The sequence below is a fragment of the Colletotrichum aenigma genome, assembly GCF_013390185.1.
Source record: "Colletotrichum aenigma strain Cg56 chromosome Unknown KSG_Cg56_contig03, whole genome shotgun sequence".
NCBI lineage: Eukaryota > Fungi > Ascomycota > Sordariomycetes > Glomerellales > Glomerellaceae > Colletotrichum > Colletotrichum aenigma.
In genome coordinates, this window is record NW_023500909.1 from 2746574 (window position 1) to 2759887 (window position 13314).

General features: G+C 54.6%; 6 protein-coding genes across 6 annotated transcripts; 4 read left to right on the forward strand and 2 right to left on the reverse strand.

The window, feature by feature from the left end:
- Positions 1–409: 409 nt before the first annotated feature.
- Positions 410–3375, reverse strand: CGCA056_v004712 (MAU2 chromatid cohesion factor-like protein; the record flags this gene model as incomplete). The annotated part of the gene is made up of 5 exons (XM_037319967.1): positions 410–1248; positions 1296–1393; positions 1443–2003; positions 2056–2171; positions 2224–3375. The coding sequence occupies 5 exons, from the start codon at positions 3373–3375 to the stop codon at positions 410–412; spliced, it is 2766 nt and encodes a 921-aa protein (XP_037180538.1).
- Positions 3376–4472: 1097 nt separating this feature from the next.
- Positions 4473–6019, forward strand: CGCA056_v004713 (putative esterase; the record flags this gene model as incomplete). The annotated part of the gene is made up of 6 exons (XM_037319968.1): positions 4473–5021; positions 5079–5162; positions 5217–5352; positions 5411–5525; positions 5575–5689; positions 5744–6019. 6 exons carry the CDS (start codon positions 4473–4475, stop codon positions 6017–6019), a joined length of 1275 nt encoding a protein of 424 aa, XP_037180537.1.
- A 377-nt stretch (positions 6020–6396) lies between these two features.
- LOC1 (60S ribosomal subunit assembly/export protein LOC1) lies at positions 6397–7054 on the reverse strand (the record flags this gene model as incomplete). Its single annotated transcript, XM_037319969.1, has 2 exons — positions 6397–6684; positions 6746–7054. 2 exons carry the CDS (start codon positions 7052–7054, stop codon positions 6397–6399), a joined length of 597 nt encoding a protein of 198 aa, XP_037180544.1.
- Positions 7055–7737: 683 nt separating this feature from the next.
- Positions 7738–9120, forward strand: CGCA056_v004715 (Arginine biosynthesis bifunctional protein ArgJ; the record flags this gene model as incomplete). Its single annotated transcript, XM_037319970.1, has 1 exon — positions 7738–9120. The coding sequence occupies one exon, from the start codon at positions 7738–7740 to the stop codon at positions 9118–9120; it is 1383 nt and encodes a 460-aa protein (XP_037180543.1).
- Positions 9121–10016: 896 nt separating this feature from the next.
- On the forward strand, positions 10017–11601 carry CGCA056_v004716 (Acyl-CoA dehydrogenase family member 11; the record flags this gene model as incomplete). Its single annotated transcript, XM_037319971.1, has 5 exons — positions 10017–10040; positions 10097–10173; positions 10244–10670; positions 10721–11038; positions 11092–11601. The coding sequence occupies 5 exons, from the start codon at positions 10017–10019 to the stop codon at positions 11599–11601; spliced, it is 1356 nt and encodes a 451-aa protein (XP_037180542.1).
- A 1095-nt stretch (positions 11602–12696) lies between these two features.
- On the forward strand, positions 12697–13140 carry CGCA056_v004717 (uncharacterized protein; the record flags this gene model as incomplete). The annotated part of the gene is made up of 3 exons (XM_037319972.1): positions 12697–12827; positions 12887–12973; positions 13038–13140. 3 exons carry the CDS (start codon positions 12697–12699, stop codon positions 13138–13140), a joined length of 321 nt encoding a protein of 106 aa, XP_037180541.1.
- Between the last annotated feature and the right edge of the window lie 174 nt (positions 13141–13314).

Sequence of the window (13314 nt, forward strand, 5' to 3'; positions counted from 1 at the left end):
CCCTGGGGCGCATTGGGGAACTGTGCAAGAGGGTGGGCTTGTAATCGGTCTTGAATTTTTTTTTTTGGTTGGTTCTACGGCGCGCAATGATTGACGCGACCGGGTCCACCTGCCGGGACCTTAATTGCCATGCTGATCCCTGTACATCTATGATCCGTCCGAAACGACCTCACCTCTTTGGCCCTGCGAGCAACACTGGACGGGAATTTTTACTTGAAATTCGATTAACGACATTTTTTTTGTGACGGGATCAAATGGGTGATATCAGCCCAGTAGCCGCCCGTTTCGCTCGGAAGCGATACATGTGGGGGGTATTATGCGTTCCCAAACAACCACCAACTCACGTCAAACCAAATACCGTTCCAGACGCCAGATCCTATGCCCTCTACAAACGAAGCTCAACCGAAGCTTATTCCTTGCCTGTCAACGCGTAAGATGCATACTCTGTCGCCGTCTGTCGTGCTGCCTCGGCATCTGCAAACATTGCCTGTACCTCAAAAGAGTCGGCTAACATGCCATCTGCAACACTCATCCACAGCAAATTCCCACTCCGCTTGGCCTGCGTGGAAGCTGCCTTCGCGCTCTTGAGAGCCTGTTCTCCCACCACGTTGTCGAATAGCCTGTACCGCATGATGCTCAGGGCTATCGCCAAGCAATGTGTGTTCCCCGTAACCTTTGAGCCATTCAGCGAGTTTGTGATGCTCGTCTTGATCTGGTGCATTGACGGAGGAGGATTGGTCTGAGCTGTTGCTTGAACAAGATTGAAAGCAGTCCGGATGTCTGGGTCCTGGTGCTCGATACAGTGCCCCCTCAGCTTGTCCAAGAGTTCGGTTGAAGTCATTGAATCGCGATATGCGGGATCTTGGAGAATCCAAAGACGATTCAGACCAGCGAGAATGCACAGCTCCATGTATGCTGGTTTCTTGCCGCTGGAATTACCAAAACCCGCCAGAAGGTCCAGCCGTTCGTCCTCAAACAGAATGAGAGCGGTCTCAAGGTCGCCCGTGCCTTGATGGTAGACTCCTGAAAGATATAGCGAGAAGATGTTGAAAATGTCGTTGACAGCTGGCGTAATCGCTTGCTGGAGTTGAGCCACACACTGCTCGACTTTAGACCATTGGCTATGAGTGGCAAAGTACAGCCCAGTCAGAGCTTGCAGATAGCAGAACATCTCAGTCCTCCACTTGGCCTGCTCGATAGACCCCTGCAGGGACGAGCCAGACAACTTTGGCACCACTTCTTTGTTCCCTTCGATCGAATTAGCACAGTCCAATTTGAACCACATTTAGACTCACACTTCGCCAATACTTCAAACCCCTCCTTCCAGAACTCGTGACTTCTCCTAGATTCTGGACCAGGTCTGTACATGCCGGCAAGGCCACTAAAGGTATAACTGCATGGCATTAGCACTGCACCTATGCAAACAGCTCTGGGAAACTTACGTCAAAACGACAATCTCAAGTCTATTCATGAACGTCATCACCACGTAGTCGTGTCTCGATGACCCTGCTCTGAGAATAGCGCTCGTGTCGTCGCTCAGGATGGCGGCTGGTGCCGAATGTTTGTTGATCGGGATCAGAATCTCAGGATTCAGGTCGCTCCATGTCGAAGAACTCATGTTGTCGTCCAACTTCGCTTGAAGAGACTTCAGCTTGTGTATCAAGATATCCGGCGTCTTTTGGTGCATGCTGCAGGCTAGATCGAGAAGCAATGTCAAGATTTCTAGCTGCGGGATTCGAACAATCGGGTCGAATTGATACTTGGATACCTGAGCAAGGCAGGTTTGCACACGCTCAATCGTATCAAACCGAATCACCCGAAGCAGTGCGAGACCTTCGAGGAGAGAGGCAAACACTACCATTGCGCTATCGTGACGCTCAATTGCCATTATCGCAAGAGAGCGAAGATTTTCCAGCAATGGGGCATCAGGAGGAGTACCAGCATGCACATGGAATGTAGCCTTCAGCAAGCGGAAGGCATAGACCCAATGATGGTGCTTGAAACTGTTCCATGAGTCAGCACGTCCATGTTCTCACTATCACGGGAGCGACGCACGTCTGAGAGTCGGATATGTTTCTGTCAATGGCAATGAAGGCCGCCTTTTGATTTCGTTGAAAAAGTACCTTTAGCAGCAGGTATTGCATGCAGTACTTCAGGTCAGCGTATCTATGCTAGGGGTATATCAGTACGGTGATCAGCACGGCGGAGCTGTGTGGAACCAACCTTCTCGCAGATAGTAATACCCTTGCTGAGCGCCGTCTCGGCCTCTTGGAGGTTCTCAGTCTCCTCGCAGAGAATGGAGGCATATCTCAACCGTGCCCGGGCCTCTTGTCTCGGCGATAGACGGTTGCTCTGGAAAGCCGCCTCAAGGCAGGCGAGTCCGGTAGTGATCAGCTTTTGGTATTCGCGCACCTGCTCCTCCGCTAACGACGCAGCGACCTTTTGCACGCCGCGGTGAGCTTTCTCGAAGCATTCCTCGGCAACGTGTATGAGGATCGCGGTGGTATCGTAGGATCTCGCTTTTGTGGACAGTGCCGGGGAACCCCGCGATGACACCGCCGGGGAATTCATAGACGATATGGCAGGCGACTTCCTCGCCAGACTGGGGGACCTGGCAGGTTGGACGACGGGAGAGTTCGCGTGGTTGGGCTCTGGACTCGGTTGTACTTGCGAGGGTTCCGCGAAGGCTTGATTTAGAACGGGGACACTCTGGTTGTGACCCATTGATGGCGGAGAGAACTGGGCATACTGCGTCGCCTGCGGTTGTACGTGCTGCGGCTGTTGCTGAACCTGATGACGAGGCTGCGGCTGGACCGGTTGCTGAAAGTGTTGCTGGTATTGGGCTTGATGTTGCGGCTGTTGCGGCGTGTGCGGCTGGTACTCGGCGAAGGTCGGCGCTGTTGGGGTCGGCACGGGTGCTGTAACGAGGGCGGGCGATCGCACTGCTTGAGTTTTCTGGGGAGGAAAAGCAGCGTGAGGTACATGGGGAGACACAAAGGGGGAGTTCATCACATTGCTGTGGGCAAAGGACTGTTGGCTTTGATGTTGGGGATAGTGCTGCTGCGGCTGCGGCTGGTGCGGTTGCTGCTGCTGCTGCGGGAAGTTGCCGCCGTAGGCAGGAGGATAGTGGCCGTAGCCGTTTGGCTGCATGTTCATCGGCGCGGGCGCGGGAGGTACGATGGGAGAAGGAACGGGCGATTGATGGAAGTTGCCATGGGAAGGTTGCGCCTGTCCGAGATTGCCATAGGAGACATTCTGGAAGGTTTGGTTCTGGCCGTTAGGGTTGCCATTGCCGTATGGATCGTGGTATGTCTGAGGTAGGTGCTGCTGGCCATTAAAGGCTTGCCCCGAAGGCAAGGAGCCCCGGTAGGTCATCTTTGGGACTGCATAGGGAGCGCAGGCGCAGACGTCGCTACAAATCGTCACGATGGCCGCCTTGTTGAATCGACTGCGACAAAAACTGGGCTGATTGTTGCGACGCGGTTGCTGTCCAATAGCCGCACCTGCAGGTCGCGAGGCTCACGTCAGGAACCACTGGCGGGAGATGCCCAAGAGCCCCTGCATGCCTTACATAATTACACGTGCATGGGAAGGGGATCCACTTAGACGAGACTACCTACCTTAGGTAGTCGGGTCATCGACCGATGCACGGGACACCGAACCCATGACATTCGAGGCGGCTTTGGGTTGGTCCCGTCTCGCCTGGCTGGAACACATTGTTGCCAGAACCTACGCAGTACCAGTCTTCTTTTCATTCGACGATTCTCATTTTCATGGAAGCGGGCGAGAAGCCCGTAACTGAAACTGATGGTCTTGAACCCATCGCCTCGACTGGCCGAGAAGAGAACACTAGGAGTGCTCGCCTCCTGAAGCTACGTAGTCGGCCAAGAATGAGTTAAATGTCCGACTCAACAGCCCACTCTAATTGGGTGGCTACCTGCCTGTGCCTCGGCTTAACTCGAGCTGCCTCTGTATTTTGGGCTGCTCAACTGCTAGTTTTTCTTGTCCACGCTCTCGGGACTCGTACATATGCTCGCATAGGACCGAATTCCTTCTCTGCAGGACGGGCGATCGGTGAACCCGGTGCCGATCTACCTCATTGGAGTGAGCCTCGGTGCTGCACCAAAAGAAGACAAGTCGTCCGCTTGCCTTTCTGCCGCCGTTGGTGTTTGTCCCAGCGGTATCAAACAAGCTACGGGGGCATTTTGGGGGCCCCTTGGGGGCTCCACCGTCATGACTTGTGTCTCTATCCTCCATTTTCACATGGCCATATATAATTTTAACGTGATAGCTCTCAACTTCGTCCCGTTTTCTGAGGAAAGGTTGCATTTTGATCACTCTGTGACTTTTTGAGCGCTTGTCTTACCTGACCCCAACTCTTCAAAAACAACCTAGAGGCGCCACTCCCGCCACTCACCGTTCCTACTTAAGCCAATCTGTCTCGAGCGTCACTCTCCCGAAATCTCCGAATCATGGAGTGGCTAGGTCGAGCCAAGATCAACTTCACGCATTCGCCGGCACCTCTGTCGCTGAAAGAGAAGAATGGCTCCAAGACCGATATTCTCAAGGTCTGCGAAAAGGTCATACCGCCGTGCCAGATGAACCCGCTCCTGTTCAATGGCCACGTGCAAACGATGTGGACGGCGACGAAGCAACACGGCCCCCCTATCTACTACAAGCGCCATGTGTTCGACGCCGACTCCAAGGCTGTTGAGGGTACATTTGCGGTTGACTTTGTGACGAAGCCTTTCGAGGAGACGGACGAGACTCTCCCGCCCCGAACGGTCTACTTCAAGGACGATGAGCTCGCGGCGCTGCCTTCAGACGACGAGAGGCCGCAGCTGGTCGTGCTTCACGGTCTTTCTGGTGGATCTCATGAGATCTACCTGCGACATGCGATTGCACCGCTTGTCGAGTCTGGGGAATGGGACATCTGCGTTGTCAACTCACGAGGTTGCGCTAAGAGCAAGTTTACCAGCGGCACGTTGTACAACGCAAGGGCAACTTGGGATTTCAGACAGGTCGGTTGCTCGTCAGGGTTTGCTAGTGAGAAGTGACTAACACGATGTTGAAATCAGACGGTCAAGTGGTTGAGAGAAAAGTTCCCCAACAGGCCCCTGTTTGGTCTGGGCTTCTCCCTTGGCGCAAACATGTTGACAAACGTGAGTGGGAGCTGTTAACTGCTTTTTGTGTATATCTCATACTGACTTTAATAGTACTGCGGTGAGGAGGGTACCAACTGTCTGTTGACGGCTGCTATCGTTTGCTCCAACCCCTTCAACTTGGAGGTCGCCAATAAGGCACTGAAGAGAACACTCATTGGAAGGGAGGTTTACCAGAGAGTTATGGGCCGTAAGTTCTCCATATTTTGGTTTAAACAACTCAACATCCAACTAACACATGGATGCAGAGAGCATGAAGCAACTCATCAACGGCCACAGAGAGGCGATGGAAAAGTACACCAAGCTAGATCTCGAGCGTCTCAACAACGTCACGTACCTCGATGAATTCGACAGAGAAGTCCAGTATGTGTCAAAACTTAGTGAAAAGCCAACTCTTTACTGACTGCCGCAGGTGCATCAGCTGGGGTTACCCAACGGAGTCAGCATACTACAGAGATGCCTCGTCTTGCGATGCCGTCTTGGCCATCAGGGTTCCCTTCCTCGCTCTTCACGCCAAGGACGATCCGGTAAGTGTTCCCGCCATGCGCCAAATCATGATATCATGCTCACAGACCCGACAGATTGCAGTGGAAGAGGCCATTCCTTACGAAGAGTTCCAAAAGAACCCCTACACGGTTCTGTGCACGACCTCTCTCGGCGGCCACCTTTGCTGGTTTGAGCCGGGTGGTGGAAGATGGCACGCCAAGCCGGTCACAAACTTCTTCAACCACATGGCTTTCAACGTGGATCATAACGCATTGCCTCCCAAGACGAACGGAATTCCCGTAACCAATGGCAGCGCAGAGTACCACTTTGATGCGGCAAAACACAGAATGGAGATCAAGGTCCGGGAGTAGTAGGGTTGGATAGAACGTCAAAACAGAGTATAGATTTAGCCATTTCCCTTTCATTTAGACGTGTCTGGAGATTATACAGAGCTATAGACAGGGAATAAGACAAATAGATGGACTCGCCATAAAGAAAGATGTACATCACCAGTTGGCCACCCGACGTGATGAAGAATGCCCTAGGTAATGCATTAAGCTGATGCGGAAGGGCAAGATCCGCCGTGGTATCTGCTCTGAACGCCACCAAAACTCGCAAAAGGGTTGAAAGTCCCCTGCCGCACATCCCAGTCCAGTCTGTTCTTTTTGTTTTCGGCACTCCTGAACGCCACCCATGATGCAAAATAAGACCGATACTAATGTAGAGGCAAGATGTCCGACGGATGCATTTACGCGAACGACACGCTCTTCTTCTTCTTGGGCTTGATGGCCTTGGACCCGGCGACGGCGATGTCGTTGATGTTGTTGTCGTTCTCGGTGTTGGCATTGCGCTTGCGCTTCTTGCGCAGGGACTCCTTGGTGTCCTCCAGCTTCGACTTCTTTTCCGCCTCCTTCTTCTCGGCCTCTACCCTGCGGGCTTCGCGGATCTCCTCCATCTGTCTCGCCTTCATCATCTTGGACTCGATCTGACCCTCCTTCTCGGCCTGAACCATGGCGAGGATGGTGTTCATGCTCTCCTGTTCGCCTTTCGTTAGCAAATGTTGTACACCGATGTCATCGCGCCACAAGGTGCCTTACCCTGTCATCGACGAAGACCTTGCCCTTCTTCTTGCCCTTCGGCTTCTGCACGCCCGCGGGGACGATCGTGTTGAGCTTGGGAATGTCGAGCTCCTTCTCCGTGTAGACCTTCTTCTTGCGCTTCTTCAAGAGGGCCTCGAGGCCAGACTTCTTGCTACCCTTCAGCGGCTTCGTCCCCTTCGGGGTGTCCTTCGATTTCCTAACGATGCCATCGGGAGGGCCGCTCCTGGAGGCTTCCTTGGAATTTTTGATACCGGAACCCCTCTGGGCGTGCTTGTTCTTGATCGTCTTCGTCTTGCTTGGCGGCATTGTGACTGATTTGTGGGCGACAGGGACTCGTTCGGTGTAGATGGGTGTTGAATTGAACTGGTCGCGCGACACGAGAAGCTGGAGGGACCGAGACGCAAGATTCTAGAATTTTTTCTGTCTGCGCAGAGCGATAAGCTCACCGCGACAGGTGCGATAAGCTTGAGTGGGTCCGCTCCCCGCCATCCGACTTCAGCGCTTCAAGTCCAGCGCAGCGCACCTGCATGAGCCATGTGCAAGACTCCCGTCAACTCCTTTCTGAGAGCTCCAAATTCCTGTGTCATTGAGAAGGAGTCATCTCCCTTCTACTTCCTCGCATCTCAAGCAGGGAGTCAAATGAAAGGCCGCATGTAAGATTAATCAGAAGCTTCGGTCATGTTGACTCGGCCCTCCGACTTGGACCACAGCTTCAGGGTCCATGGCTAGGATCAGGACTCAGTCCTGGGTCCCAATGCGCCTTTTGCGTAACAGCGCTGTGACACCCCTGCCGAAATTTTTAGGTGACTGCCGTTATCGCACTCACCCAAATCTCTCGTCTCTTTCGTGACTAACAACTCTTTCTTCCGACGAACATCTCACACGGGACCAGAACCTCTACAGCCCGAATCCTGAGCCATTGGCTCTCGAGCTTAGTCCGCACATATCCTACGTTTTGTCGCATCACTTGGGCGCTCCCAATCGACAGGATGTCGCAGCCCGTCAAGAGGTTTCCCGGCCACTTGGCTCAGTTTGTGCGGTGCTACTCGGTCTCCGCTGAGAGCATTCCGGCGGCAAAGAAGAAGTACATCCCGACGGAGGGCACATATCCCCAGGGCTTCCAGGCTTCTGGTATCTTGGTTGGAGTCAAGCCTTCGAACAAGACGAAGCCTGATCTCGCTCTTCTGAGCTCAGACCGTCCCTGTGCTGCGGCGGCTGTCTTCACCAAGAACAAGTTCCAGGCCGCGCCGGTTACCTTCAGCAGGGACTTGTTGAAGAAGAAGGCCAACAAGGGCATCCGAAGTGTCCTCATCAACTCAGGATGTGCCAACGCCGTCACTGGCAAGGGAGGTCTTGAGGATGCCTCACTCATGGCCCACGCCGCTGACAAGGCCGTTGGTGGTGCTGGCGATGCCTCGTCGACGATTGTCATGAGCACTGGCGTTATCGGACAGAGATTGCCCATCGCAAAGATTGTCGACAACGTCCCGACTGCCCAGGGAGCTCTGGGCTCTTCACACAAGCACTGGCTCAGCTTTGCTACCGCCATTTGCACTACCGACACCTTCCCGAAGCTCATGTCCAAGACCTTCACCCTGCCCTCTTCGCCTGGCGTCGAGTACCGTATTGCCGGAACCACCAAGGGCGCCGGTATGATCCACCCTAACATGGCTACCCTTCTGGGTGTTGTCGCCACGGACGCTCCCATCTCTCCTGCCGTCATGCCTTCCGTCCTCAAGCACGCCGTCGACCGCTCCTTCAACAGCATCACCATTGATGGAGACACCTCGACCAACGACACCATGGCCCTTCTCGCCAACGGCGCTGCCGGCGGCAAGGAGATTACCTCTCAGGATTCCCCCGACTACGCCGCCTTCAAGGAGGTTCTGACCGATTTCTCCATCGACCTGGCCAAGCTCATCGTTCGTGACGGTGAGGGCGCTACCAAGTTCGTCACCATCCGCGTCGTCGAGTCTGCCAGTGAGGAGGCTGCCAGGAAGATTGCCAGCACCATCGCCAGATCGCCCCTTGTCAAGACTGCTCTCTACGGCCGTGACGCCAACTGGGGCCGCATTCTGTGCGCGACTGGTTACTCTTTGGTTTCCGAGCCTGGTCAGGCTGTCATTGATGTCCCCGAGGTCGTTCCTGAGAAAACCAACGTCTCTTTCATCCCCACCGATGGTAGCGCTGAGCTGAAGCTGCTGGTCAACGGCGAGCCCGAGATGGTTGATGAGGCCAGAGCCTCTGAGATTCTGGAGCTTGAGGACTTGGAGATCCTTGTCAGACTTGGCACTGGTAACAAGGAGGCTACGTACTGGACTTGCGACTACAGCCATGAGTACATTACTATCAACGGCGACTACCGCACATAGAAAGGCGTTATATACATAAACCGGGCGATAGATAAATGGTAGAGTCCATGCGCCACAAAAAGTTAGATTAAATCATGCGGTGTGATGGTTTATGTTGATTTAGAGGAATACAGCGAAGTTTCAATTTCATGAAGTGCCTGTCAACGTCGACAAGCATGAGTTCATCTGACGGCTGTTGGTTCGGGACGTTGGTTCGGGATTGAAATCCGAAGGAGTATCCCACCGGAAACCCAGTGGTGCCAAAAGCCGCACCGAGGCACCGGAGTGGACTATGGAGGCTCCTATTGGAGACGCGGCACAGCCGGCGCCTCCCCGCATGGTTGATGCGCCAGAGTGGTGCCACAGCGGCTCTGAGAGTTTAGAGGTAACCGGGCGCCGAGCCACGGCGTTCGTCAGTAATCTTCGACTTGGAGACGGGATTGGGCATGATAGATGGTAGTTAGCTGCGGTCTGCTCACTGATCAAGAATGAAGATGAAACTCTTGTTGTTAGGATATGTTAGCATGTGCTACTTTGACGAACGGACACGCAAACATGAATTGACAAATTGAATGAGTGTCTTAACAGCCAAGGCAAGCAATTGCAGACAGATCTGGCGGCATCCACCGCTGAGGGGCCACTCTCAGACGCGGAGGCGGAGGTCAAGACAGTTACCCCAGGATCCCCACATTTTGGAGTCCCTGTAGCTCCAGAATCAACCTCGGCTCCGGGTCGTCCTAACATCCATCTACCGTACGATGCATACTAAACGATTCCCGTTCAAAAGGGAGGTTACGCCCATCATTGTCCCGTAGCAATTTCCTGTACTCCTGGCCTCCGCAACCAATCCTGATAAACCACCCTGAGAAAGTTTCGTTCCATCTGCATCGGTTTATCTGTCTCCCAGTGTCGCAAAGATGACGTCCAGAGTTCCAGCCATTGTAGGTGCTCGCTGCGGGGAGATCTCGGTCTCGCTAGCTAACCAGCTCGCCACCAGGTCCTGGATCGCCTCAGCGACCGCGCCAAGGAGGCGCTCGACGCCGTCGCGAAGTTCGTCGAGGAGGAATGCATTCCGTAAGCACAATTGCACCTCCATAACAACTCAGGCCTATCCTTCGCGATGCTGACACGCCGGTGAACACAGTGCCGACCCCGTCCTAGAAGCTCAGATCGGCCAGGGCGACGCGAGATGGGACCACCACCCGCCCATCGTCGACGACCTCAAGGTCAAGGCCAAGAAGCTCGGCCTGTGGAACATGTTCCTGCCCAAGGGCCACTACAAGGAGTCTCCCGGCTTCACGAACCTCGAGTATGGTCTGATGGCTGAATGGCTCGGCAAGTCGAGGGTCGCCTCCGAGGCTGTCAACTGCGCGGCGCCCGATACCGGCAACATGGAGGTGCTGGCCAAGTACGGCAACGAGGAACAGAAGAAGAAGTGGCTGAAGCCCCTGATGGACGGCGAGATTCGCTCTGCGTTCTTGATGACGGAGCCTGATGTCGCGTCGTCGGATGCTACCAACATCCAGCTTAGCATGCGTAAGGAGGGCAACGAATACGTCCTCAACGGTTCGGTAAGCTTTGAAGATGCTCGCGCGGAGGTGTGGAGTGTTGACAACAGCAGAAATGGTGGTCTAGCGGTGCCGGCGACCCTAGATGCTCAATCTACATCGTCATGGGCAAGAGCGATCCCAACAACAAGGACACCTACAAGCAGCAGTCCGTTATTTTGGTCCCTGCGGAAACCAAGGGCATTACCATCCACCGCATGCTGAACGTCTACGGCTACGATGATGCCCCTCACGGTCATGGCCACATTAGCTTCAAGGATGTTCGCGTGCCCGCTAGCAACCTCGTCCTCGGCGAGGGTCGTGGTTTTGAGATTATCCAGGGCAGACTTGGACCCGGCCGTATTCACCATGCTATGCGCACCATTGGAGCCGTAAGTCCAGAAGAAAGCGACACCTGTAATTGTTGACTGACACATCCTCCTAGGCCGAGCGCGCCCTCGAGTGGATGCTGATGCGCATCAACGACCCTACCAAGACCCCCTTCGGCAAGCAGCTCAGGGAACACGGCGTCATTCTGGAGTGGGTAGCCAAGTCGCGCATCGAAATCGACGCCGCGCGCCTGGTTGTCCTCAACGCAGCCATTAAGATGGACGACCACGGCCCGAAGAAGGCCCTCAAGGAAATTGCCGAAGCCAAGGTCCTCGTCCCGCAGACGGCACTGACGGTCATCGACCGTGCCATCCAGGCCTTCGGTGCGGCCGGCGTCTGCCAGGACACGCCCCTCGCCGGCTCCTGGGCCAACATCAGGACGCTCCGTCTCGCTGACGGTCCCGACGAGGTGCATCTGCAGCAGATGGGCCGCAACGAGAACAAGCGGGGCAAGGAGGTTACGGAAAAGATCCAGTGGCAGAAGCAGAAGTCTGACCAATTGCTGGCGCAATACAAGACCCAGAGGTTCCAGCCCGGAGCCAACATCAACCGCTCCAAGTTGTAATATAGGTTGCTAGCCCCTGCTTTTACCATGTAGTTTGAATCGCATATTGTGTACAACAAACAGGTACCACTGGAAATGGAACGCGTGTAGATCCTTTGGCCGTTGGCCCGCCGTTCCTGTGAGTCACTCGCAGTCGATCCCATTGTCTGGCCATGCATACTCTGGGGATGCTTATCATGAACCATGCGGCATTAAGCTCCGAGGCCGGTCACCTTGGAGATGTCCTCCCAACAGTTCGAGACCAGCGCATGCCAGGAGCACTGACTGGTTGCGATGTACACACAGATGCAACCCTTCCCGGGATGCTTGACCTTTTCGCATCTCCACTAGCGGGAGATGGAGGAGGGGTCAAGGCAACTCCACAGAGGGACGAGATGCAATGCACAACACAACACCGAACGAACACCTCAGGCTGTGATCGAGAACAAGTCGAGTCGGATCCGGGTAGCAACGCGCGCCGGGAGGGCCCAGGGGGGTGACGGGGTTACCTGGGAAGCCCGCTAGAACCGGCGAAAAACCTGACAGCGCACCATCACACGGACAACTAACCTTGGGCATCCTTCCGCAGAAGGCCTGACAACGCTAAGAACTTCCCTCCCCCTTCCCGGTAAGCCCAGTGAGACCCGCATTCCGTAGGTGCCCACCCAGCAAAACTCCTTCCACTTTAACCCCCTGAACCCCTGTCCACCACGACCGGCGACATACCAGCACGACCGTTTCGTTTCCCTGGTTGCCCCGTCAACTGCCCGAAAATTCGTTTACTTCTACAGCCCAGCAACTACTCCACGGGCCAGGCGTGCATCTTTTTCACGTCCATTCACGAACGTCATAAACACTCCACGGCAGACCTGGTGCGCAGCGCATAACCACTCGCATTCAAATACAAAGCCTTTCTTCCCATTCTGCATTGGCCCCGATTTCCCATCCACACCCCAAGCAAATCCACATCTCCCTACATACGGTCTTGCGCCTCTTTCTACCTGCCACACACAAATCAATCGCATCGCATCGCCAATACCACCTACAATTCTGCAACTTGCTGCACCGCGCATACATCAACCTTCTAGAAAATCAACAGACAGTCTATCAGCAGCCATGTCTCCCAACGTTCTTACCGAGAAGTCCACCAACACGCCCATTGTCGCTAAGACCGACTCGGCCACCAAGGAGGTTAAGAGCATGGAGTACCACCGTCAGGTCCTGCAGGACAAGATGGCCCAGGAGAAGTAGGACAGCCCTCGACCTCAACAACACCAGACTGCAGTGCTGACCACTGCGACAACAGCTCCAAGGACTACATCTCCCCTTCTGACAACATCATGAGCCCCTGCACCGCCAAGCTCAACGCCCTCCGCAACAAGCAGGTTGGCAAGTAAGTCGCTCTTCTTCTTCACCAAGCATTCGATCCAGCAGCGATGCTAATCGCTTCATCACAGGGTCAAGCCCAAGTCTCTCTTTGCCCAGGCGTCCGCCAAGAAGGTTGGTGGCAGCAACCTCTTCAGCTCCAAAACCGCTTCACCCAAGGAGAACGCCTTTTGAAATCGACTCGTCGCATCTTCTTTACCAAAGTACAAAAGCTTTTGATGATGGGATGGGTTCTCTCGGGTTGTTTTCACGGTTCTTTCTGGCAGGTTATTGAACCTGCGGCCTCCTCTTGTTGTTTTCAGAGGGGCCTGGGGCATCGGCGTTCAACGGGGGTACCACTGTCTTGCT